Source organism: Pseudoliparis swirei, chromosome 24, assembly GCF_029220125.1.
Source record: "Pseudoliparis swirei isolate HS2019 ecotype Mariana Trench chromosome 24, NWPU_hadal_v1, whole genome shotgun sequence".
NCBI lineage: Eukaryota > Metazoa > Chordata > Actinopteri > Perciformes > Liparidae > Pseudoliparis > Pseudoliparis swirei.
In genome coordinates, this window is record NC_079411.1 from 1,373,673 (window position 1) to 1,400,455 (window position 26,783).

Genomic DNA, 26,783 nt, shown 5'->3' on the forward strand with positions numbered 1-26,783 from the left:
ACGGGTCGTGTGACCACGCCCCTGTGACGTCAGCGCGTCGTAGACACCAAACTGTGTATTCGTTTTTTCACCCGACTCCAATGTAGGTCAAACCGTCCCCTAACGAGAAGTGCTTTTCACAATAAAAGCGATTGTGTATTTCATCTATTTTAAGTCTTTTTGTTTAAAATATTTGTATATTTATTTATTTAGAATTAATTAAACTATCCCAATTCATTATATAATCTGTTACAAATATATATTTATATAAATCTGATATGGTGAAATAGGCTTTTCTGTACTCAAATATACAAAATAAAATTCAAATATAAATGAAAATATTACATAATTTTTTAACAAGACTAAACACATTCCCCCAATATTATCGTTCAAAGTACTATAATCGTGTATTTTATTGTAAAATAACAAAGGAAAATTAACGAAGAATAGTTAATAATGTGTAACTTGTTTTAATGTACTCTTTGTTACATATTTATTGTAGATTTTCATGTTTTCTTGTTTATAATTATTATTATTACACTGTGTTTATTGTCACGCACCAATCACAAATCGATATTATTGTACGTGAGACGTAATAATCGTTTCTGATTCTGATTTACAATACAAATTAAACAAATTACACGTGACCTTTATTTTTGAAAACCAGCGGCCGGAAGTCCGGCGCGACCAAATCTCTCGAGATTGATAGTTTTCGTTGACGGGATTCCGCGTGAACTGAAATGCCCCCATCAATCCGCCGCGAAGAGCTGCGACTGTTTTTACAGCTGACCCACTTCCTGTTCCGATCAGGTCAGTCTCTCACCACCGCTTCCTATACATGTAGCTAAACAACAACAACACGGGTAGCCTACACCACAACAATAACTACAACAACACATAGCACTCCACGCCCTCCATCTCTCTCTTTAGGTGTATGTCTCTGTCCCCTAAATACGAAAGTGTTTTGACCCGATGGGCCGTTAGAGACAGTGGTTTTAACGGCAAAACGGACTGTACCATCTTGAAACACAGAGGAGGATGGGGGGAGGGGGCGAGCGGGGGTCAACTGTATAGGGGTTAAAACTTTATTAATACAGTATTTACTTTCCAAAACAGTGAGCTTTTTGCTTCGAAAGAGAGGGAGGGAGAGAGAAAGAGAGAGAGGAGGGGCGAGAGAAGGGGTGTCCTACAACCATCTTCTCTGTCCCGTTCACCCGCCATAGAGGACTCCGCTGCTGGGAACTAACTTCCTGCACGCGGCCGCGGAGGTGAACGCGGGCGAATATTGTGGCTCGCTGTCCGCGCGCGCCCCGTCTCGCGCATGTTCATGGTGCCTGATCATATCCATCCGGACAGGGTCGACGTTGTTTTTTACCCCCTTTGGGGTCCGGAAGGAGCCGGGGGAGGACACCCGAGGACACGCGATACGGTAGGAAAATAAATAAATAATAGAAAGCGGAGAAGCTCTCCGTCCTCCTCGATGTTCAAGTTTAACGAGCGAGAAGTTCCTGTTGCGTTGTCACCGAGACGAGCCACCGCGATGCCGTTTAACGGCGACCGTGGGTACAGAAAATGGCTACTTTCACATGGATTAGGACTCCGGGAGGCAGCGTGCACACTTGTGATTTAAAGGCTTTAAATCCGAGGATTACTACCGGAAACGTTATTAAACGGTGTGTTTATGACGTACACGATACGCTCGGTATTTAACGTGTGGTGCTTATTGTTTCGCGTCGCTTCTTTTTGCAAAACTTTCCCAATATTTTGTCGCCGTTCGTTAATTAACGTGTAATAAACCCGTATTAACGTGACGCGAGGGGGGGGGGGGGGCTTTGTGCTGCGATTTAATTTCCTCGCGTCAACTTTTAATATTTAAACACGCAGGTAAAAAAAAGAAGAAGAAGAAAAAAGAAAGTGTGCGCGTGCGTGTGTGTGTGTGTGCAGAAAGACTTCGTGCACCTGCTGGACCCGTTGAACCGTGGAGCCGATCCACGTGCTCACACATTAACAATTAATATTGGACATCCGGTGGCACTGCCAGCTGCGCCCCATTTTATTTTTTCTGAGTGTGTGTGTGTGTGTGTTAGTGTGTGTGTGTGTTAGTGTGTGTGTGTGTGTGTGTGTGTATTGTTGTCTTGCGCTGGAAGGATCCTGTTGTCTCGGCTGGAGGCTCCGCGACGCGCGCCGGCTGCTTTTTTGGGGTGTTTTGGTGGGTAATTTATGCTTTTATTGCAAAAATAAATGATATAAACGCATGTATTGTGAATACATAGAGGAGAGAGAGAAAGAGATAGAGGGAGAGAGAGAGAGAGAATGGAGGGAGGGGGGGCTCCGTGCCATGCGGGACACGTTGCCACCATGGCACCCTTCTCCTCCTCCTCCTCCTCCTCCTCTCCCCGGCCCAGGCGCTCTATGTGCGGCTGTTATTCCATCCAGCTGTGCGGACACACGGAGCACCGTCATGCCCCCCCCCCCCCTAAAACCCGGTCCACGGATCCGGTTAATTCATCCGCTGATCCACCGGAGGGGGAGCAGGGGGCGGGCGGTTATGAGGGTGTTCTGGGGGAGGAAGAGGAGGACGCGCGTGGACAGGGAGCGAGGCTACCGGGCAGCTCCAAGGACACGGAGAGACACGGGCACCCAGGTCGTTGTGAGTGTGTGTGTGTGTGTGTGTGTGTGTGTGTGTGTGTGTGTGTGTGTGTGAGAGGGGGGGGGGGGGTATTTATCTGTCCTCGCGCTGGTTGAAGTTTATCGTGTTTAATCAGGGGCAGATTTCCCAGGCGTGACGGAGCTTTGTCCCGTCGCATTTTTTTGGGGGAGCTTTAATTTGGTAAATTGGCCTCCCAGACAGACAGACCGCCCCCCCCCCCCCCCCCTCGTGCTCTCCCGTCTCATCCTCGCTGTTTTTCGGGCTCACTGTCCGCCATGCAGCCTCTCTCCGGACTCCTTCCTCCCGTGATCCACTCTGGTCTCTCGGTGTGTAACCTCCTCCATCACACTGAAGAGGCGGATCTTGTTGTTGTTGTTGTTGTTGTTCCTGTTGTTGATCCTAAAGAGGCCTCCTCCAGCTGTTTACAGTTCATTGTCTGGTGCCTCGTGGTCCAGTCAGCATGACTTGCATCCAGTTCTCATTCTGCAACTTTTATTTTGAAAGGTAATTTATCACAACTCTAGTTTTACTCTCAGCAGTGTACTATATAAAGTATTATTACTACTATACAAAGTATTATTACTACTATACAAAGTATTACTACTACTATACACAGTATTATTACTACTATACAAAGTATTATTACTACTATACAAAGTATTACTACTTCTATACACAGTATTATTACTACTATACAAAGTACTGGAAGGTTGTGGGGAAGTACAAATACATCAGAGTGACTGATGCCGTATATAAACTGAGTTTTATGACCATGGTACTCGTGTATATATGAAACGCGTCTCAGGCGATGATTTATCTTATGAATGATGAACGGAGGGCTGCAGCTTCTCAGTTCTTCTCGTTGTCCTGAATAAGTTTGAATATACATATTAATTGAAGCCGTGACCTTTGACCTTTAGGAAACCGTGAGGCCCTTTTCGTTATTTTTTTGTCATTTTTGCACAAGTTCCAAGTGAATAGATTGAGAAAATAAACGCCAAGTGTCACAATGATCTCCGGTTATTACGACGCGGTGGGCGTTAAGTTGTTGCGCCACGAAGCCGCGACCGAGCGTCCGCGGGGTCGTCCCAACGCCACGCTGCGCATAAGGGCCTCCCACACGCCGCTGACCTGGGGTCAGCCGCGGTGCCGGTATGCGCACGGCTGGAGGTGAAGCCACCGCGAGGGTCGGGAGACGACGAGCATGTGGAATCTGTGTGTAGGAAACGGCAGCTCACTGGATGTACACACACACACACACACACTCACACGTGTTGTTACATAAGCACGCGTTGCGTCGGCATCTGCTCGCTCAGGCTTGTTTACAGACGGCTGAACCTAAAGCCGCCGGTTAGCGCTGCTTATTGGCCCTCAGTGGCGTTCTGGAAGAAGCAATTTCCTTTGTCGTTTCCCTTGTTGCCTTACGCTGTGTGTGTGTGTGTGTGTGTGTGTGTGTGAGTGTGTGTGTGTGTGAGTGTGTGTGTGAGTGTGTGTGTGTGTGTGTGTGTGTGTGAGTGTGTGTGTGTGTGTGTGTGTGTGTGTGTGTGTGAGTGTGTGTGTGTGTGTGTGTGTGTGAGTGTGTGTGTGTGAGCGTGGAGACCTTTGGACCCAGCATATGTTGAACCACCACACACTTAAAGGGTTATTATTGCGTGAAAGGCATCCGACATCAGCAGGAGCAAGAGCACATATGTATAAGAATCTGTGTGTGTGTGTGTGTGTCTGTGTGTGTGTGTGTGTGTGTCTGTGTGTGTGTGTGTGTGTGTGTGTGTGTGTGTGTGTGTGTGTGTGTGTGTGTGTGTGTCTGTGTGTGTGTGTCTGTGTGTGTGTGTGTGTGTGTGTGTGTGTCTGTGTGTGTGTGTGTGTGTGTGTGTGTGTGTGTGTGTGTGTCTGTGTGTCTGTGTGTGTGTGTGTGTGTGTGTGTGTGTGTGTGTGTACATTCCCCTCGTAAGAACCAGAGCAGTCAGATAACATCAGATGAGAGGAACCGGTGGCCAGATGAATGCTGTCTTGTCGTAAAAGGACACAAACAAATGTGTCTCCTTCTGCGCTGATGAGATAAGATTATACTTTATTGATCTGGGGGGGGGGGGGGCACTGCTGTCGTCATAGTTACAGACTAATAGGTTTTCGTCATTTTCTAGAGTCTTCTTTTGGTCGTGGAAATCTGACGTCGCATCGAATCTGATAATAAACGAGCTCCACGGCGGCGTCTGTCTGGCGTCCGTCTGCATCGATGTGATTGGTCCATAATCAGACCGGCAACGATTGGCCGAAATTAACCTGCGACTCTTTTAACAATCGTCTAAAAGTCTCAGATTCCAGCGTCTGTTAAACGTGTTTTCATGATGCGTAAAGTACGCAAATATAATCGCGTCAAACGCAAGACGCGTTATCCGTCGTGGTTTTAGTGTTTCCACGTCTCAGATCTTCCTCTCGGCACCGAACGTGTTCATCCGCGCTCGCCGTGTGGATCCCTTCATCGCGCCGCTCGCCGTCTGACGCCCGGCGCCACACACCAGTTCTCCGTGCCGCGCGCCAAAGCCGAGCCTCGTTTCCTCATTCTTGCGCGAGGTCAAGTCCACAAACACAGAGCATGACGGCATTGTTCTCCAGGTGCTGAGCAGTGGGCTGTGTGTGTGTGTGTGTCTGTGTGTCTGTGTGTGTGTGTCTGTGTGTCTGTGTGTGTGTGTGTGTGTGTGTGTTCGGTGTTTCATCATCGGTCTGATCGCGAGTTTGCACTGAGGCCTCTTCGTCTCTCTTTAATGGAGAATCTGGAATTTTGGTTACACACACACAGACACACACACACAGACACAGACACACACAGACACACACACACAGACACACACAGACAGACACACATACACACACACAGACACACACAGACAGACACACACAGACACACAGACACACATAGACACACACACACAGACAGACACACATACACGCACACACAGACACACATAGACACACACACGCTATAGAGCTAAAGCTATAGAGCTAACGCTATAGAGCTAAAAATCCCGTAGCCTCCTGGTTATTAGCCTCCTCCTCTTCTTCCTCTTTTCATTTGACACAGATGTGTTTTTTAAACTTTACCACTGAGACGACGATTTGTGCCTCTTGTTCAAAATCTCTTTTCTCCAAAAAACTCGTAGAAAGTTCACGACAAGCGTGTAATTCATGCTTCGATGCGTCCGACATGGCTAGCGCTCGTCGCCGCTAATTATTCACACAGCGATCTACAAATGTGTCGTGAATACTAAACACGGTAAATCAACAGCTTTACCCGGCACTTTAAAGCCTTAAGAGCCATTTAAATGCTCTTCGTCGGCAGAAATGACGTGTCCTACATTTCTAGCAGCCGAGCCAATTTCATTTTTTAATTCAAGTTGCATAAAAAGATGTAATAATATAAAAGAGAAGTAGGAGATAGATGACTGAGAGGACTCAAAGGAGCTCCATTATCTTTAATCACTTCAGAAACACAGAAAGAAGAAACATCTAAACGGAGGATTCATCAGCGTGTTGCTGTCGGAGGTCGTCAACAAAATATATAAAATGTCAATTTATGTGTTTTAATTTCACCGTTTTATTGCGACACAACTTTGCATCTGTTGGTTGATATTAAATATATATTAGAGATGGACTTTAGCTCTAAGCCATATATATATATATATATATATATTACATGATTAAAACTGTGACACCCCCAAAACACATGTTCTATCAAAGCAACACAATGTGTTGCCTAATCATTATAACTTGTGTGTTTTTTATTTCAAACAACCACTAAAGTGGATTTTATTTATTTATTAATATTAGGGCTGTCAGCATTAACGCGTTAATCTATGCGATTAATTTGGCCGCGTTAAACGCACTAAAATATTTTAACGCAGTTAACGCAACTTTGTTTACTTCCGGTGTTCGTTGAAGTTTTTTCACTCCCCTGAGTGTCAAACGGCGGCAGTACGGTTTAACACTGTTTCCGTTTTTGAAACAATTATTTCTCCGCGAAAATAAGGATCATAAATGAGTTAAACTTGTGGATGAATCAGTCGGGTTTCCTCCTGCTCTCCTTCCTCCCGTCTCCCCCTCTGAGACACAGAGGAACGGAGGGGCGACGTGTCGGGCGACGCGGCGCGGAAAGAACTCGTCACACGAAACCTTCACCGTGATTGGTCAATCCGTTTGTCTGTCAACATTTTGGGGAAAAAACAACCAATGAACACTCAGTAAATCACAAAGGACCTCCCACCTCACAGGTGAGGCTCATTTAGCAGCCTGTCAGTCAGAGAGCAGAGAACATGGCACCAGGACACTGAGCCTCATTGAATAGAGCTGAGATTGTTCTGGAATGTCTGATGTAGAACACGTGGGTATGTGTCACATTAAAACGCCTTTAAAAGGTGAATTTTTTGTTTGTTTGTAAAATGTATAAAATGAGCCTCCAGAGGGTGAACGTGACATATGTGAATGTCAGTCAGTTCCCAAGGCCACTGGTTCTGCTGTTGTTCAGTGTTAAAGATGACAGGACCAATGGGGTCTCAATATACTTCTTTTTTTTTTACTAATCTGATGCTTCACTGAAGAAACAATTTATCATCCACAATATTATAATATACTTTATAGGTAGAAGCCTCTTTGAAAACACAGCTCTGTGTGAAGTTTGGTCTTTAAAAAGAATGAACTTTTAACGATTAATTGCGATTAATCGCGATTAATGAATTTCAAAATGTGCGATTAATTAGTTAATTTTTTTTAATCGATTGACAACCCTAATTAATAGACATGTGTTTCTGCAGGCCTGGAGGCCGAGAGCTGCAGGGCAAACATGTGAAAGAAGCCCCGCCCCTTTTGACCCTCTCAACTCTCAACCTTCGGTAAAAATACATCCTCCTCCTCTTCCCCCTTCTTTTCCCTTTCCTCTGCCTCTTCCTTCACCTCTTCCTCCTTCTCCACCTCCTCTTCTTCCTTCTCCTCTTCCTCCTTCTCTTCTCCCTCCTTTCCCCCTCCTTTTCCCTTTCCTCCTCTGCCTCTTCCTTCTCCTTCTCTTCTCCCTCCTTTCCCCCTCCTTTTCCCTTTCCTCCTCTGCCTCTTCCTTCTCCTCTTCCTTCTTCTCTTCTCCCTCCTTTCCCCCTCATTTTCCCTTTCCTCCTCTGCCTCTTCCTCCTTCTCTTTCTTCTCTTCCTCTTCCTCCTCCTCCCCCTCCTCTTCTTCCTCCTCCTCTTTCTCCTCGTCCTCCTCCTCCTCTTGTCACAAGTTATTCTTTTCCTCTCAGATCTGTACTCTGTTAATGTGTTGTTGTTTGTTGTTGTTGTTGTTTTCCTGCAGCAGAACTCTCTTGAGCCGACGCCGTGACCTGACACCCACCTGCCTCGGGCATGCCTCAGGTAAAGCAGCAGCTCCTCACGGCTCCACGTTGGACCTCCTTCTGGTTCTCACTGCGTCTCCCTCCCTCTCTCTCTCTCGCTCTCCCTCTCTCACAGCCGGGTATGAGTGGGATGGAGCCTGCGTTTGGCGAGGCCTACGGGGGCCACCGGGGTCTGCTGAGCCCCTACCCGCTGGCCATGTCGCCACAAGGGGGCAGGACCGAGTACGACCAGGTGAGCCACGCGACTCGCTGTGGAGCGTTGGCATTATTCTCCGAGACACCAGGGGGCGCCAAACTAAAGGAACGACGAGGAATCGGAGCGTTATAAAACCAACAGAGTGATCGTAACGATCTCGTATTAGTAAACTAATTTATAGTCTTTATGCAAACCCTGTGAATAAATGGTCGAGTATTAAAAACATGATAGAGAAACAAAAGGTTTGAATGATTTTGCTGCAAAATATTTACTCGAATTACGATTTTTTTCCTGTTTCTAAGACATTTAAAAGCAAATTGTCCGTCGTTAATCGTGCTTTGAATTTACTGCTGTGGACGTATTTTAGACACCGCAAAAAAAACACAAAACAAGATGAGTTAAAGTTGTTAAACGTGGCGTAAAGATGATATAAACATGTATTTTATGTATGCATGAAGAGAAAAATGAATGTCAACACCTGCAGAAGCAACCTCAACTTTTGCTTTTACAGAGATATTTATAACTTTTTTACACATGCATTAAAGGCCTCGGGACTCCAAACCGAGCTGCATTCAGGTCTCTACCAGACGGCTGCACCTCAGTAATCTGGTGTGGCATCAGCCGGCACGAGAACCTGAGGGCTCACCGGGCCAGGAGGCCACGTTTGGGTTTTAGTCTATTTAGTTTATTGTTTTCTCTCCGAGAGCTAAAACAAGATCAGTGAGAGTGGAAGTTAAAGGCAAGGCCGCTACGTCTGGCCGCTAACGTCTTCCAACAAGGGAACGCTATATTTAGAATGTGTTGACCTTCACACACACACACACACACACACAAACTCCGTCCATCTGATGTGGACTGCTGATAAGTGGGGTATGTTATTGAGTTCCAACGCAGCAAATACGTCCAGGGCTTTTATTGTGAAAGGCCAGAACAGAAAGAGTGCATCTGGTAGTTCAACTTTTAAAGGCGATTGATTGGTCCTTCACAGATCCTCGTTCTGAAGAGGTCACCGTCACATGACCTTCATATTCTGTCATGTCCCCCGACATGTAAACTTAAAGATGTAAACTTAAAGACGTAAACTTAGACGTAAACTTAAAGACGTAAACTTAAAGACGTAAACTTAAAGATGTAAACTTAAAGACGTAAACTTAAAGACGTAAACTTAAAGATGTAAACTTAAAGACGTAAACTTAAAGACGTAAACTTAAAGACTTAAACTTAAAGACGTGAACTTGAAGATGTGAACTTGAAGATGTAAACTTAATGATGTAAACTAAAAGATGTAAACTTGAAGATGTAAATTTAAAGATGTAAACTTGAAAATGTAAACTTGTAAGATGTAAGATGTAAACTTAAAGATGTAAACTTAAAGATGTAAACTTAAAGACGTAAACTTGAAGATGTAAACTTAAAGATGTAAGATGTAAACTTGAAGATGTAAACTTGAAGATGTAAACTTGTAAGATGTAAACTTGAAGATGTAAACTTAAAGATGTAAACTTGAAGATGTAAACTCGAAGATGTAAACTTAATGATGTAAACTAAAAGATGTAAACTTGAAGATGTAAACTTAGAGATATAAACTTGAAGATGTAAACTTGAAGATGTAATCTCGAAGCCGCCGTCTGTGTGCTCGTATAAATCAAACGTCTCGTGAGTCGCCCTGAAGGTCACGCGATGATTTAAGGACGTCTCTGTTTCCCTTTTTTTAGAGCGTGCTCCTCATGCTGGGCTCCCCGGCGTCGCCTAGGAAACGGCCCTTTGAGTTGCTAAGCGACCTGGTGGACGACGGCGGCCTCGGCGAGGACCTGCACCCGGAGCGCTGGGACGTGTCGGCGCTGGACGAGATGGCCCGCTACACCCGGCTGGGCCTCGGCGTGGGCGGCGAGCTGCTGGCCGGCTCGGAGGAGGCCGTCCTCATGGGCCGCTGGGGGCGGAGCCGGGAGGAGGAGGAGGAGGAGGGGAGGAGGCGCGGCATCAGGCACGCGGCGGCACCTGCAGAGAGGGCGCTGGGCGCCGCCGCGAATAGAGCGGAAGCAGTCGGACAGGATGGGGGCGTGGCGAGGGGGCGCACGGTGGAGGTGTATCAGGTGGCGCAGGAGGAGGAGGAGGAGGAGGCGGCGGCGGCGGCGGGTTTGGCGTTGGAGCACTGCAGCGAGGAGCACAACTACTCCCTGAGCCAGGGGGAGGAGGAGGCGGGGCCCGCCCACACCTCCCAGAGGGAGGAGGAGGCGCGGGAGGAGGAGGAGAGCCAAGCCAAGACTGAACTAGAGGAGGAGGAGGAGGGGGAGGGGGGGGAAGAGGAGGAGGAAGAGGAGGAGTACGAAGAAGAAGAGGACGATGAAGCGGAGGAGACGGCGGCGGAGGCGGAGCTCTCCAGCTCCTCGGAGACCGAATGTGGTGAGTCCCGGTCGGGGGTTTGATTCCCAGACAGGAAACCGACGGCTTCACCGCGTGTTGATTCAAACGCCATCTGCAGGGGGCGGAGCCTGTTGTCAACATGTTGGAACCGGCTCTGGAAGTCAGTTCAGATTATGTAACATACGAAACATACGAAACATCCTGGAGAAGCAGCTTCAGAAAGTAAACACTCCGGCCAGCTGGCGCTCATTGTGGGAAATGTCGGAAGAAGAAAGTCGGAACATTTGATGATAATAATATGATAATTAATCCCTTTTAATGAAGTGATTCTCAAAGATGTCGTCGGCTTCTTGAACGTTTTTAATGTCGGAGGAGAGACAACACGCGTGTTAGAAAACACACGCGTGTTGGACCGGCTTCACTTCAGATGAGCATCTCCTCCTCTCCTCCTCCTCTCTCACCCCCTCTCAGTCTCTCCCTCTCTCTACCTCTCCTCCTCTCCCCCCCTCCTCTCCCCTCCTTCAGCCGGCGTTGGGTAAACACATCTCAGTTCTCTCGTTGCGAGACGTCGTTGTCGCTTCTCATTGTTGTGGCAGAGTGTGTGTGTGTGTGTGTGTGTGTGTGTGTGTATTTGTGGTCACATGGTCTCAAGCTGAGCGCCGTGTGTTCCGTTCCTCTGATCCTTGAGTCGTGAACATTGATGTTCAACACGCCGTGGTAACGCGCTTGTTTACCATACTTTATTAATTGACGCTCTTCTGTATATGTGTCTCCGATCGTCGAGCCACATTCCTCCTCCTCATCGCTCCGTTCCCCTCAGAGGCGGAGCCTGAGCCGGCGCGGCCGCCCGGCGAGCGCCCGGCGAAGCGCCGCTGCTTCTGGGAGTACCGGCGCGCCCGGGCGTCGGCCGCCAAGAAGAAGCTGGGCGGAGACGTCCACTGGTCGCTGTCCTGGAGCTCCAGCACGCTGCCCAGCACGCTGTACCGCCGGGAGGGTGAGGGCACGCCGCAGACCGAGGAGCCAATCACAGCGAGGCTGGAAGAAAGAGCCGCAGCGTGTCCCATTTATTTAAATCTGGACCCTCAGGCGTCTGCCCTACATCCAACATGTCAGACCGGAGCAGGGATTAGATTTAGAATTGTTCTAGTATATATATATATATATATATATGTAAACAACTACTTCTAAAAACTGTTACAATCCGAATGCACGGGTAGAAATGTCAGGAAATAGAAGTGAACGTAGTCGCCATCTTGGTTTACTTTTGCAACCAGAAGTGACACCAGAGGGCGGAGCTAACTGTGGCAGAGACCTGTCAATCACAGTAAGCCCCGCCCCTAAAGCTTACGCTGCTCCAAATGACCATGAAGTATAAATGATGACATCATGCTGTATAGAAGAAGACTTGAAACTAGAGACTGAGACATAAACTCATGTTTACAATGTTTACTGAGGGAATACATCAAGAGAAGTAGAGTCACTATATAGACTTCTATACAACCAGAGGAGCCCCCTGGTGGTCAGGAGAGAGAATGCAGCTTTAACACATGAAGCATAGACTTCTATACAACCAGAGGAGTCGCCCCCTGGTGGTCAGGAGAGAGAATGCAGCTTTAACACATGAAGCATAGACTTATATACAACCAGAGGAGTCGCCCCCTGGTGGTCAGGAGAGAGAATGCCGCTCTAGCACATGAAGCATAGACTTCTATACAACCAGAGGAGCCCCCTGGTGGTCGGCAGATAGAATGCAGGTTTTGTGGCTGTTGAATTAACTCTTTTGTCCTTTTTTCCCCGTCCAGGTAAAAAAGGGCGCCGTAAAGCTCGCAAGACGGACGCCAGCGACCTGACCCCGAACCCCCAGAAGCTTCACAACATCGGGGAGCAGCTGCAGAAGCTCAACGCCGCCATCGACGGCATGGGCCCGGTCAACGACCTGCCCGCCGTGGCCCGGGCCCGGTCCCGCAAGGAGAAGAACAAGCTGGCCTCCAGGTACCCGACGCCCACGTCGATGGTTTGAATCCCGGCAGCGTGTCCGCAGCCTTTGAGCCTTCGCGGTCGCCTCGAGTCGTTGACCTTCTGGAGAGAAGAACGCTATGAGAGAAACCGTCTGATCTCTGGGGAACGCACAGATATCACTCGATGGAAGAAGGTCTGAAGAAGAAGTTTGTTTCTCTTTCAGATGTAGGCCACGAGGTTTCACAGCCGGCCGCCACCTTTTAGGTTAAATGTGTTTGAAGGAAAGATGAAGGAGGCAGGAGGAAAGGAAGGAGGAAAGGAAGGAGGAAATCAGGGCAGGATTGAGGAGGCGGATGAGAAGAGGAGGGTCATAAGTTCATCTCTACAGGGGGGGGGGGGCACGTTATTGCCAGGCAGTTAAGAAGAGACACACACAACATAACAACACACACTTACACACATACTCTCACTCACATTTACACACTCACACACACACTCTCACTCACACTTACACACTCACACACACACTCTCACTCACACACACTCACACTTACACACTCACACACAGACTCACTCACACTTAGTCTCACACTCACTCAGTATGGGGTGAGCCAATGAGATCTCATCTTGCGGTTGCTTAGAAGACGATCCTCACCAAACCCTTCCACGGCCCAGAGGCTTTTCCTCTGGTGAGTCCTGCTCCTGCCAGACGAGCCGCTGGGCCTCATTAACCTGAGGGCAGCGCTCGCCGCGACCAGCCTGCGTTCTCCTGGGTTTCCACTTCCCTCTCGTGTCGATGGTGTGTTTAGGGGCTTGTGGGAACGTAGGGAAACACAACTACAAATTTAAAAAACATGTGGTTTCAGTTGGAACGGCGTAATCGTCGTACGGTCGTCCACATCCTCCTCAGGCCATCGGGGGGCTGCGGCGAGGAGGAGGAGGAGGAAGAGGAGGAGGAGGAGGAGTGTCTGGTTTCCTGAAGTTTTCCTTTGGCCGACTCGCGGCCGCCAAGAGGAGGAAACCTCACGCCATGTAACCCGTTTCCCTCTGCAGGGCCTGCCGCCTGAAGAAGAAAGCTCAGCACGAAGCCAACAAGATCAAGCTGTGGGGGCTGAACCAGGAGTACGGTGAGGAACCGGCCGACTCCTCTGGTTGTATAGAAGTCTGCTTCATGTGTTAAAGCTGCAGTCTCTCTCCTGACCACTAGGGGGCTCCTCTGGTGGTATAGAAGTCACCCCCCCCTCAGGTTTAGTCCTGTCATTGATAATAATCCAGTGATACAATGTAGTATTCTGAGTATACTCTTACTCCCCCCTGGATCCCGGCCACGTCAACAGTCATCGATTCTGCTCCTCCTCCTCTTCCTGCTGCTCCTTCTCCTTCTCCTCCTCCTTCTGCTCCTCTTCCTGCTCTTCCTCCTCCTTCTGCTCCTCTTCCTCCTCCTTCTGCTCCTCCTCCTGCTCCTCCTCCTTCTCCTGCACCAGACGAAGTTGACAGGACAGTTGCGACGGCGACAGGATTGGTGTCTGGGCGCTGTCCGGTCACATGACTCCCACGGGGGGGGGGGGGGGGTCTGTTTCACTTTCATCGCCTAAATAGACTCCGCCCACTTCTCTGTCTCACTGCTCTCCTGTTGGGTAACAAAGGGACCTGTCAATCACCTTGTAGCCCCGCCCCTAAAGCGTCCCCTGCTTCCTGGTTATTTATGAAGAGTTCTTCAGTTCTTCTCTTCACGTTGACGATGAGATTATTTTGTGTTTGTCCGTTACAAATAATCCAATTTAAATAAATGTCTAATCCCAGATGAAGGAAGCCGTCACTGCAGCTCAGTTTACGAGAGTTTAAGGACATATCACTGATGTCTGTGTTCTCCTAGAGAGCCTGTTGGGAGCTCTGCTGAGGATCAAGGAGGTGATCCGGCTGAGGGTGGAGAGCAGCGAGGAGGAGGAGGAGGAGGAGGAGGAGGAGAGGGGGATGACCCGCCGCCTGGAGGACATCCTGAGGGAGTCCAGCGGTGAGGAACGAGGAGGGAGAACACGCCGCCTCCGCCCTGATCCACCGCCACGCCGTCTCAATTTGTTTCCATGACAACTGCAGGTCCTCTAGTCGCCGGGCGGACCAAAGACTTTGTGCAGAGGATTTTGGCGGCCAGCGCGGGAGGCCAGAACCAGAACCAGAACCAGAGGAAAGAGACCCCGCAGGGAGGCGATGAGGCGACGGGATAAACCCCCTCTGACACACCCCCCCCCCATCCCAGACAGACCAAGCACCCTGACCGCCTCCACCCTCATGAGCAAAGAGGAGGAGGAGGAGGAGGAGGAGGAGGAGGAGGAACCTAAACAAAATGGGAGTAAATTGCCACCCTGCTCCTGGTCATCTCCAGCTGCACCACAACCAGGCCAGAGCTGCTGCTGACGTCTGTGTGTGTGTGTGTGTGTGTGTGTGTACATACTGTATGAGCGTAGCGTGTCCTCTCCCTCTGTGATGTTCCCAGTGTGCCTATGAATAGACATTGCACTGTTTTGTAGATGGTGGGAGCTGTCGGCAGGTGTGTGTGTGTGTGTGTGTGTGGGGGGGAGGGGGGGTAGTGAGGGGGGTCAGGGGCTAAAATAAGGAAGTGGGAGGAGCGCAGGCCTACAAGAGGAAAAGAAGTGTGTGTGCTTCATATATATATATATTTAGACATATAAATATATTTATATATGAATATATGTCTATATTTATATATCTATATATAGACATCAATATATATATATATATTTATAAATATATATATGAAGCACATATATATATTTATATGTTTATGTATATAAACATAAATATATATTTTTATGTTTATATATATATATAAATATATGTGTATATATATACATATAAACATATAAATATATATGTATATATATATTTAAACATATAAACATCTAAATATATATATATTTAGATGTTTATATATATATATTTATATATATATAAACATAAAAATATATATTTAGATGTTTATATATATACAGGACTGTCTCAGAAAATTAGAATATTGTGATAAAGTTCTTTATTTTCTGTAATGCAATTAAAAAAACAAAAATGTCATGCATTCTGGATTCATTACAAATCAACTGAAATATTGCAAGCCTTTTATTCTTTTAATATTGCTGATTATGGCTTACAGCTTAAGAAAACTCAAATATCCTATCTCTAAATATTAGAATATCATGAAAAAGTATACTAGTAGGGTATTAAACAAATCACTTGAATCGTCTAATTAACTCGAAACACCTGGAAACACATTTTCAAATGTTTGATTTTGTTTTGCTGTTATAAATCTTTTTTTTTACTTGGTTTGAGGAAATATTCAAATTTTATGAGATAGGATTTTAGAGTTTTCTTAAGCTGTAAGCCATAATCAGCAATATTAAAAGAATAAAAGGCTTGCAATATTTCAGTTGATTTGTAATGAATCCAGAATGCATGACATTTTTGTTTTTTTAATTGCATTACAGAAAATAAAGAACTTTATCACAATTTTCTGAGACAGTCCTGTATATATATATATATATATATATATATATATATTGTCCTGGCTGCATTCCATTCAGATTGCATCAGGATGATGCAACACCTCCAGCTGTTGAGGAAACAACGACGCATTTGTTGTGTGGGAAAAGTCCATCGAGCTTTACCCCCCCCCCCCCACACACACACCCCTCCATTCTCTAACACTTTGTTAAAATAATAGCAGCAAAGTATAAGAAACTAAATAAACTGCACCTTAGTTCAAACCGACCAAAGAAGCTGCTGAACAAGCATCCGACCCCAGAGCGCTCACTGCCGACCAATCACCATGCACCGTTTAGTTTGTGTGTGTGTGTGGGGGGGGTGGGGGGGGGGCATGTTTTGTTGATTGTTGTCCGTAAAGTGGGCGTCGTCCTATTCAGCCAGATTAAAGCACTACTGTCGTGGACCGTGTGGTCCCAGCCTGCCGCTCCTCTTGACCCACAAAGGGGGCGTGGTCTCAATGCCCCGCCCCCTCTCGAGCCCCGCCCCCTGAGCAACGACAACTCGAGAACAAACAAACACTAGATGTAGAAAGCAAATAAGATTTGTTTTTTGTTGTATTGTTTGTGTTTTTTTAAGATGATTCTGTTGTTTGTTAACGACAAAGTGGGCGTCGCCCGCCAGATTTTCGTTGGTTTTTTTTCATAATAATCTGCCTTCTGTTGTCTGGGCTGAGGCTGCAGACCGACCGTCCCCGGTCTCTAAATGTAGTCGGACGTTAAAATAATCAGTCGAGGACCTTTTTGAATTGCACTGTGGAGAAAGAGGAAGAGGAGGAAGAGGAGGAAGAGGAGGAAGAAGAGCACCTTGAGGTCCAGGTGTGTGGCGAAAAGAAGAACCAGCGCCGCGTTCTGCTGGGAAACGACGTTTGTTTGCATATTGACGCCTTTTCTGAAGTGCCTCAGAGAACCGGGGACCGGACGCTCGAAGAAGAAGAAGAAGAAGAACAAGAAGAAGAAGAAAGAAACGGCCGCCTGTCGGGTCTCATTCAGCCAAAAGAGAAGACGCCACCAAAATATGTTCCTTTCCAGATGAACCCTGGACATGACCCCCCCCCCCTCCTCCTCAGCTGACCCCCCCCCCCTCTTGTGTGTTTTTCATGACGGTTTCCTGCGGTTTCAGGGCGGAGCTTCCTGTGACTCACAGCTCTCCTCTCACGATGTTTCTTTCCTCTTGTCGACAGTTTCATCGTAAACTGAGACTCAAACATAAATACGATGTTAACTCGTCACGTTTATTAGTTCACGAAGCAATTCAACCGTTTTTATTTTAAATAAGAGGCGGGACTTCCCCTCTTGACCGTTAGTCACAGCTTCCTGCCTCGAGGCACACCCCTCCATGCTGCCCCCTAGTGGTACATCCCTCCATGCTGCCCCCTAGTGGCACATCCCTCCATGCTGCCCTCTAGTGGCACATCCCTCCATGCTGCCCCCTAGTGGCACATCCCTCCATGCTGCCCTCTAGTGGTACATCCCTCCATGCTGCCCCCTAGTGGTACATCCCTCCATGCTGCCCCCTAGTGGTACATCCCTCCATGCTGCCCCCTAGTGGCACATCCTCCATGCTGCCCCCTAGTGGCACATCCCTCCATGCTGCCCCCTAGTGGTACATCCCTCCATGCTGCCCCCTAGTGGCACATCCCTCCATGCTGCCCTCTAGTGGCACATCCCTCCATGCTGCCCCCTAGTGGTACATCCCTCCATGCTGCCCCCTAGTGGTACATCCCTCCATGCTGCCCCCTAGTGGCACATCCCTCCATGCTGCCCCCTAGTGGTACATCCCTCCATGCTGCCCCCTAGTGGCTCATCCCTCCATGCTGCCCCCTAGTGGCACATCCCTCCATGCTGCCCCCTAGTGGCACATCCCTCCATGCTGCCCCCTAGTGGTACATCCCTCCATGCTGCCCCCTAGTGGCTCATCCCTCCATGCTGCCCCCTAGTGGCACATCCCTCCATGCTGCCCCCTAGTGGCACATCCCTCCATGCTGCCCCCTAGTGGTACATCCCTCCATGCTGCCCCCTAGTGGTACATCCCTCCATGCTGCCCCCTAGTGGCACGGTACATCCCTCCATGCTGCCCCCTAGTGGTACATCCCTCCATGCTGCCCCCTAGTGGTACATCCCTCCATGCTGCCCTCTAGTGGTACATCCCTCCATGCTGCCCCCTAGTGGTACGCTCGGGTAAAGTTATCCAAGGTCTAAGAATAGTCACAACAACAAACAAACAAAAACAAAACCACAACGTCGAGTGGAGAGGAGAAGTAGTGTTGTGGAGACGGAGGCCTCCTCTGATCCCTCGCCGCCGCCGTCAGTAAGTCGACACTGGTGGGACGCCGCTGACCTCCGGGGGGGGGGGGGGGGGGGGCGGTTTCAAAGGCGACGGTCCTCCAGAGGCCGAGGGAGAGTTTATCCGCGGCCTCTTAATCCCCTCCTCCTCCTCCGTCACACGCTGACAGCTACGAAGGGGGAGGAGCCTGCATCTTGAAGCCCCTCCCCCTGCGTCTCCTGAACCTCCTCCTGGGTGTCTCGCGTAGACCTGCCGCTCCACATCGAGGCGGTTTCGCCGGCGTTGGTTTCGGAGCATCGTCCCACTCCGCCGCCGGAAACCGTGTTGCATGCTGGGAAAGCAAGAGGACAGAGAAGAGCTAACATTCCACGGCGCCACGTGACGTGCAGCCGAACGCGGCGACGCGTCTGTTGTGCAAGTCAGTAAGTTACCTTTAAGGGAAAATAGTTAATAAAAAAATACAAAAAATGTTTTTTTTAAATACAAGAAGTGCCGTAAGAATAGAAGCCTAACATTGTGTGTTGTGTGAGTACTGTACACCTGTATAATGTATATTTTAATATTTATATGCAGCTGTTGTATTAAAAGTATATTTTTAAAATAAGAAACGTCTTTGCTCTTTGAATGCTGCACAGCGCCGCCTGCTGGCCGCACACCGTCACTGCAGTGGTGTCTTCATGACGCTCTAAATATATATAAATATACACATTTATAGATATACATATATTTTCTATTATTTTTTACTTTAAATATTAAAAAGTATTTTATTACGATAAATAGCTCCAAACACTTTTTTCTTTTACTGATAATTATTTTCTCTTTTCTTCTAAATGTTCTATGAATAGAGATGAAGTCACGTCTCTTTATTACAAAAGGATCTTTATTGGAATGTTGTTTACAAAACAACAAAAAGGTTCCTGAGTGTAAACAAAGGACATAGAAACCGTCCCCTTCAGTGACTTCCTGTGGAACATTGCACGACGCCCGGCTCACACCAGGTGAATGAAGAGGTCAAAGGTCACCGACTGGTGAGTGGGAACAGAAACAGGAAGTGTGCGTCTCGAAGATTCAGACACCAGTCACACACACACTTTGTTTTTGTGGCTTATTTCCCCATAAAAATAAAAGTCTTTGAAGTCGTTCTGTTTCGGACGCGCTCAGATCTCGTCTCTATGGCAACGCCTCCATTTTGGCCGGTTTCCTTCTTTCTTTTCATTATTGCGTCATGAGTCCGTTAGGATTCGGGCCCGCGGCCCTTCGTCCGCTCAGCGCCTCATCCAGACACCGAGCAGAGCTTCCCCTCCGATAACATCTGAGAGGCGTTCAGGGACCAGGGAACATGATCTGAGAGGCGTTCAGGGACCAGGGAACATGATCTGAGAGGCGTTCAGGGACCAGGGAACATGCTCTGAGAGGCGTTCAGGGACCAGAGAACACAATCTGAGAAGCGTTCAGGGACCAGAGAACACAATCTGAGAGGCGTTCAACTGGAGTTAAAAATAAATAAACAAAGTCGCCTGAACACCATTTATAGCCTGAGAGCTTTAAGACGAGTTCTAAATTTAACATTTAATTAACCAACATGATGTCATGTGGAAAACCAACATGTACACACACACACACACACACACACACACGCACACACGCACCTGAACGTCGTCCTCAGTCTGTGTACTTCCTTTCTCAGGTCTTATCAACAGTTCTTGTTCCTGTCCTCATGAACCCGTTGAAGACAGAAGCCCGCCCCCTGCTGGCTCAGCCGCGTCATGACGAGGTGAGTTTTCCGGGCTCATTAAATCTCGGCTGCCTGTCGGCGCCATTAAAGACATCCCCAGGTGTCTGACTCCTCCCCGAGGTGTCTGACTCCTCCCCCAGGTATGAGACTCCTCCCCCAGGTATGCGACTCCTCCCCCTCAGGACAGCAGCGCCTCCCCCTCCTCGGCCCAGAGCAGGCTCAGGGTCTCGGCCTGCCGGCTCTCCCGCTGGTGGATCCTCCGGAGGCGCAGGATGTAGAGCAGGATGGCGAGCGCCACCACCAGGATGCAGAGCGACAGCAGGTGGTGGTTGTAGAGGAAGGAGGAGCGCAGCCAGCCGGGCCGGCTCGGCCTCAGCGTCTCCTGCTGCAGGTCCCGCAGCGGCAGGAACCGGGTCTTGAACAGGATGGCGCCCAGAGTCCACTGGACCTCCTTGTCGTAGACCAGCTGGGCCGTCTTCAGGTTGGGGAAGTCGGCCGGGAACCGGAAGCCAGAGTGCAGTACCTCAAACATCCAGGAGGACTTGAAGCACTGGAACCTGAGGGGGGGGGAGAAGGAGAGATAGAGAGATACAGAGAGGGGGGGGAGGGGGAGAGAGAGAGGGAGAGAAGGTGGGGAGATATATTTTAAACCTAAAACATTAAAGAAATCAACGAGACATAACACTTACATTGTTTTGTAGTATATATATAAATATAATCATCTATTTTAAATCAAACAATCGAACTGTTTTAATCCGGCTCAGCAGCTCCACCTGGTGGAGAAGCTGCTCCCTGCAGTCTGGGACTAAATGACACGAAACCTTTACAAATAAATACTGTGACTGAATGAGCTCTGACGTAATACGGCTATATATATAATATATAAACAATATTTATAGAATATTGTGTCTGCTTCCTATCTGCAGAGATGATGATGTCACATGTCGTGTTATGTCGACCAATGGGTTTACAGGACTTAAACCTTTTGTGAGTCTAAATGAATATAAACCTTAAATGACACGAATGAATGAGAGACAATAGTTTGATTCAAAAGAATAAATAATGTATGTTAAATAAATGTTTATTCTTTTAAATAAAACTGTGTTAATGAAAGTATGAAGATAATCAATTTCTGTGACTTTTGGGGGATTTAATTATTTTTACGAGGACTTTTCCAGGCCTGGAAATAACCGATTTCAAATGCCGTGACTTTTCCTGGTTTTCCATGAATCCCCGTGTGAAACGCGTCGAGAGACGAAGGTGAACTCACTTGAGTCGGCTGACGTCGGCCTGCTTGGAGAACAACTTGTTGTCCAGGCGTCGCTTCAGGATCGACCACTTGGTGAGGCAGAAGTCCTGAAACACGACTCACTTAGACCCGCTTCGCTTTGTTAGAGCTGTGTGTATATATATATATATATATATATCTGGATAAATACCGTGGCGGCTCTGGAGTACTTGAGGCTGTCGTACGGACCCCCCAGCCGCAGAACGTCCTCCGTGCAGTAGAAGAACTCGGAGAACCCGTAGAACTCACTGTTGCTGAAATTGATGGGAGCCTAAATAAAAATGCATGTAAATAAAATCAATTTAAATTAAATAAATGTAAATTAAATAAATATAGATTAAAATACATGTAAATTTAAACTAAATTAATAAAATAAATAAATTTGATCAAATAAATATGATTTAAAAAATTACAATTAAAATGTCAATTATTATTTTGTATTTATTATAAATAAAATGAAATAATAATGGAGTCAAAAGTCATTTTCCTCTGTGTGGCTTCAACGTGAAGGCGACCGCCGTACCTGGTAGACGCCGCCCGGGGACATGGTGCCGTTGTGGAGGCCGAGGAAAGGTCGCACGGCCGCCCGACACCGAGCCCAGTCGCCCTGACCCCTCAGGTACACCGTGTGGTTGTCCCCGACGACCGTGTCCGACAGGCCGACCGGCAGACACGGATCCAGGTACGGCTGGACCTCAGTGAGGCCGGTCTGCGCGGTGAGAAACCTGGAGACACGGGAGAAAGGGTCTTAAAGCTGCATTCTCTCCACTGACCACCAGGGGGCGACTGGTTGTATAGAAGTCTACGCTTCGTGTGTAAATCTGCATGACGGATTAAATCTTAAATCCTACGGTCCGTGCGCTCAACCTGTTCTTTGCCAGCGTGCCGTTGAGCAGCTGGTCCTCGTAGCGCCGCCGCGCCATGTTGCCCCCGAAGCCGAGGAACGTGGCGACGTAGACGCGGTAGACGTGCTGCGCGTGCTCCACGCCGCAGCCCAGGTTGAACTCCGCCAGCACGCTCTTCCCCGCCTCCTCCTGAAAACCACAAAGAAGCAAACGCTCAACGAGCAGCTGGAAGGAGAACCCGCGCCTCCTGCTCGGGGCGTTTGCGCCCTCAGCCTCGTCTCGCAGGCTCTTTGTAAATAATTCCGTCACGTTGCATCAAAACCAGTAAAACAATCCGGCCCTCGTCGCTCACGGCAACTCTGAGCGGTCGATCGTACTTCCTGCGGCGAGCTGAAGGTGATGGCGCTCGGCACCTCGTAGGCGATCTGCAGGGAGGCTCCGCCCATATCCATGATGCCCACCGTGCGCCGCCGGCTCATCGGCCGCTGGCTCTGGGACCCCGTCGTCACCTCGACTGTCGCGTCCTCTGAGAACGCACGAAGGGGGAATGAAAAGTGTTTTATTATTATTAATTAAGCGTACGTTTCAGAAAACGTCTCCTTAAAGGGACGGCGCAGACATCTCACCTTCGTCGGCGTGATCGAAGCGGCCCAGCACGAAGTTGATGCCGATCCACGCGTACACGCCTTCGGGGTGGAGACGGGAGACAGGAAGCGGTCAGAACGGGTCGTTGAGGGTCATGAAGAGTCCGGCGTGGAGCCGCCTCACCTTCCTGCTTCCCGGAGATGACCTCGGCGTGCGAGCTGGAGAACAGGAAGTCGAACTCCAGGGGAACGTCGGCGACCAGGTCCTCCAAGATGGCCGCCTGCTGGCTGGAGAGACGGGAAAGGCGATTAAAGGAGGGATGATGGAGGGATGATGAGGGATGATGGAGGGATGATGAGGGATGATGAGGGCTGATGGAGGGCTGATGGAGGGATGATGAGGGATGATGGAGGGATGATTGAGGGATGATGGAGGGATGATGAAGGGATGATGAGGGCTGATGGAGGGATGATGGAGGGATGCTCGTCCTCCCTCACCTCTCCGGCAGCAGCCGCGAGGGGAGAGAGGTAGAGGGGGGGAGGGGGAGAGAGATAAGGGGAGGGGAGAGAGATAAGGGGAGAGAGATAAGGGGAGAGAGATAAGGGGAGAGAGAGATAAGGGGGAGAGATAAGGGGAGAGAGAGATAAGGGGAGAGGGAGAGATAAGGGGGAGAGAGAGATAGAGGGAGAGGAGAGAGAGATAAGGGGAGGAGAGAGAGATAAGGGAGAGAGAGATAAGGGAGAGAGAGATAAGGGGAGAGAGAGAGATAAGGGGAGAGAGAGAGAGATAAGGGGAGAGAGAGATAAGGGGAGAGAGAGAGATAAGGGGAGAGAGAGATAAGGGGGGAGGGAGAGAGATAAGGGGAGAGAGAGAGAGATAAGGGGGGGAGAGAGAGAGATAAGGGGGGGGAGAGAGAGAGATAAGGGGGAGGGGGAGAGAGATAAGGGGAGAGAGGGAGGAGAGGGACAGACAGAAAGAGAGATGTAAAAGACTAACCCATGTTTGTCCTCATCGGCTCATAATGATTAATTATCATAATAATGATTAATTATCATAATAATGATTAACGTTTATAATTACAGGAAGACATGCGACAGCTTCAGCGCCGACACGCCCGTTTCTATGGTTACCAAACGATCGCTTCCTCGATGATTCCTTTTCTTTCCTTCTTTTGCGTCGATAGATTTTTTTTTTAAAAGAGAAGCCTGCAGGTTCTGTCTCAGGGCCCAGAGGACCCGCCTCACCTCAGAGATAAGCCCCTCCCCCTCACCGGGTTTGATCTTCTTGACGACCGGCATGCGGTCGCGGTCCCTCATCTGCCGGATGTCCAGCAGCGTGTGGGGGTTCCCGTTGTGGGGGGGCCAGTAGTACACGAAGACCCGGGAGCCGCTGCTGCCGCAGTCCACCACGATGCCGTAGTTCAGGGCCGGGTCCGACACGTCCGTCACCTCCATGGACTCGGCCATGGAGAGGTACCTGGAGGAGGAGGAGGAGGAGGAGGAGCGTGAGGACGACCGGGTCTGTGTCGCTGGGCGGCAGCACCTGGGCTCGGTCCCACAGGAGGGCGTCCAGGTCACGTTGAGCCGCCTCGACAAACAGTCGAGATAACGCCTCTCCTGAAGCTCCACGTCCACGATGTAATGCATTAACATGGAATATTCTTTATTAATTTGGAATATATGGATTTTTTAAAATTGTATTAAAATTGTATTAATATGGAATATTTTTAAGTTGTATTAATATGGAATATTTTCTAAATTGTTTTAAAATTGAATATTTATTTAATTGGATTAAAATTGTATTGATATGGAATATATTTAAATTGTATTAATATGGAATGTTTTTAAATTTTATTAAAATGGAATATTTTCTAAATTGTTTTAATATGGTATATTTATTTAATTGTCTTAAAATTGTATTAATATGGAATAACTTTTTATTGTATTAAAATAGAATGTATTTAAATTGTATTAAAATGTAATATTTTTAAATGTTAATAATATGGAATGTTTTAAATTGTATTAATTTGGAATGCTTCTTAAAAGATTCATTCATATTTTTGAGGAGCAATATTTTGGTCTCAGACAGTTTTTTTCCACACAAACTGTTTAAAATATTAAGTATTCAGCTGTGGTTGTTTTTCCGTTATCCATTATTACACAATATTTAATATTTAACATGTTGGCCGTAACGCCCTGAAAACGTCGAGCTCTCACTTGTTGACCCTTGACCCCGGCCGCCGCGGCCCCGCCCCCCACAGCTGCTTCTGGTAGGTTCCCAGGAGGAGGATGACGGAGGTGAGGAAGAGGAGCAGCAGGAGGCGCTGACGAGGAGCGCAGCCCAGAGACAGCAGGGTCACGCTGCAGTACCAGGAGGCCGGCAGGCAGGAGAAGGTGATCCTGAGGAGGAGGAGGAGGAGTTTAAAAATCGGGTAATATCCTGCTAAAAGGACATCGAGTTCATGACTGCGTCGCGTTATTACCTCGCCATGTGTCCGGTGGGGGGGAAATGATTCAAGATGTCACAGACGTCACCTCATGGCGCCAGCGGTCGGATTCGGACGCCGTCCAGAGCGGCGTTGCTGGTCCTCTACCAGAGGGAACAAGAGAGGGAGATCAATGGCCGCGGACGAAAGAACACAATCATATAAACTGCAGCATAACGATCATCGCTGGGCCTCGTTTCAGTCAACTCACAGGTTATTCTAGTAATTGTTGATTAAAAAACAAACAGACGGCTCATTTGTTTTGTGGTTTACAGTCAGAGACGTTGCTGCTGCAACGTTGGCGATTTCACAACTCTAATCTACACGAGATAAAGAGAAGATAAACTTGTCTTGGTCCCCAGTGGGGAGATGTGAGCAGCAGCGGAACAGATGAATATAGAGACATCAAAATAAATTAGATGGGTATTTAAAAGTGAAAGAAAAGAGTTAGACGAGAGCATATAGAGCCAAATCCACAGGGTGACGTCATTTTGTTATTACAAATGTACAACATGATATATAGTCTCAGGTAAGGGAGAGTACTTTAGGAGAACAGGATACGTAGATATACGACATATATGGGTGTTGTGCAGTGAAGTGTCATATCGGTGTGTTTCATGTCAACAGCTGCAGGTCCCATTGTGTTTGTTTAACACCTCTTTTAAAAGCAGCTCTTATGATAACTGTCTTATTCGCCGGTTATATAAGATTAAACTGTGGCGTGAATAAACCGGTGTCACGGTTTAAGAAGCGACCGTGTTAACCGGCGACTTTGAACCGAACGCGTCCGTCGTTGTCGTCGTTACCGACAGCTGTTGGGAGTAGGACGAGAACACGCAGCTGTCCTCGTGAATGCCGTATTATTTAATGTGTATAGTCTATATTATCATGTATATTAGAGGGGTTGACACTGTCGCACACAATTAAACCAAGCGGCATTCGCGAGGACAGCTACACGTCATAATACGTGTTCTCTAGCCTGTTGTTCAACGGCCGTCGTAACCACGACAACAACGTTGAAAAGTCTCCAGTTAACCGGGTCGCCTGTTTAGCCGTTACACCGGACAGTTGTCCAGCTGGACAGAAAGAAGCGGCTTAAAACAGTGTCTCGTCTCCCGTTACCGACGCGTTACGTGTCGTGTCCATATGCTGGCGTCCTCCGGTATGAACTCACCTGACGGCGCCTCTTCAAAGAGGAAGAAGAAGAAGGAAGACGTCGAGAAGGAGGAGGAGAAGAGGAGGAAGTGATCGAAAAAACCCACTGACTTCCGGTCGGCTTGTGCTGCTACGACGTCGTCATAGAACGTAACTGGGCGGTTCCGCTGCGGTTATTGGTCTGGAGCACATCGCGACACGCCCACTTCCCGTTAACCCCAAAGGGGGCGGGGCATGGAGGCGTGTGTTACATATTTATGTATCCGTGTTTGTTTTATTTTTCTGTAATTGCAGCTGCTTGTATACGGACGTCAGAATCTTTGGGTT

The 26,783-nt window shown here is 48.1% G+C and overlaps 2 protein-coding genes across 5 annotated transcripts; one reads left to right on the top strand and one right to left on the bottom strand.

The window, feature by feature from the left end:
* The first annotated feature begins 709 nt into the window (after positions 1–709).
* LOC130189924 (CREB3 regulatory factor-like) lies at positions 710–15,095 on the top strand. Of its 4 annotated transcripts, none has more exons than XM_056408943.1 (10): positions 710–789; positions 7,438–7,515; positions 7,967–8,025; positions 8,122–8,238; positions 9,918–10,605; positions 11,387–11,560; positions 12,369–12,558; positions 13,579–13,652; positions 14,402–14,539; positions 14,623–15,095. In XM_056408943.1, the coding sequence occupies exons 3-10, from the start codon at positions 8,017–8,019 to the stop codon at positions 14,748–14,750; spliced, it is 1,518 nt and encodes a 505-aa protein (XP_056264918.1). In that variant the 5' UTR covers positions 710–789; positions 7,438–7,515; positions 7,967–8,016; the 3' UTR covers positions 14,751–15,095. The 4 variants fall into 4 exon arrangements, with proteins under 4 accessions (XP_056264918.1, XP_056264917.1, XP_056264920.1 ...); XM_056408942.1 differs by lacking the exon at positions 710–789 and adding an exon at positions 1,164–1,408; XM_056408945.1 differs by lacking the exon at positions 710–789 and adding an exon at positions 1,164–1,408 and having other exon boundaries at positions 7,970–8,025.
* A 4,128-nt stretch (positions 15,096–19,223) lies between these two features.
* On the bottom strand, positions 19,224–26,565 carry LOC130189733 (ectonucleoside triphosphate diphosphohydrolase 7-like). The gene is made up of 13 exons (XM_056408663.1): positions 26,476–26,565; positions 25,299–25,405; positions 25,033–25,215; positions 23,897–24,292; positions 23,314–23,337; positions 23,000–23,103; positions 22,858–22,917; positions 22,609–22,757; positions 22,254–22,420; positions 21,910–22,111; positions 21,538–21,657; positions 21,369–21,454; positions 19,224–20,655 (listed from the first exon to the last, which is right to left on the bottom strand). The coding sequence occupies exons 2-13, from the start codon at positions 25,304–25,306 to the stop codon at positions 20,277–20,279; spliced, it is 1,878 nt and encodes a 625-aa protein (XP_056264638.1). The 5' UTR covers positions 25,307–25,405; positions 26,476–26,565; the 3' UTR covers positions 19,224–20,276.
* Between the last annotated feature and the right edge of the window lie 218 nt (positions 26,566–26,783).

Coding starts and splice junctions, on each gene's coding strand:
- LOC130189924 (XM_056408943.1), top strand. Junction 8,239..9,917: donor GCAGGACCGAGTACGACCAG/GTGAGCCACGCG, acceptor CCCTTTTTTTAG/AGCGTGCTCCTCATGCTGGG. Junction 12,559..13,578: donor AAGAACAAGCTGGCCTCCAG/GTACCCGACGCC, acceptor TTCCCTCTGCAG/GGCCTGCCGCCTGAAGAAGA.
- LOC130189733 (XM_056408663.1), bottom strand. Junction 24,293..25,032: donor CCGGGGTCAAGGGTCAACAA/GTGAGAGCTCGA, acceptor CTCCTCCTCCAG/GTACCTCTCCATGGCCGAGT. Junction 23,104..23,313: donor TCGCGGCTGCTGCCGGAGAG/GTGAGGGAGGAC, acceptor CCGTCTCTCCAG/CCAGCAGGCGGCCATCTTGG.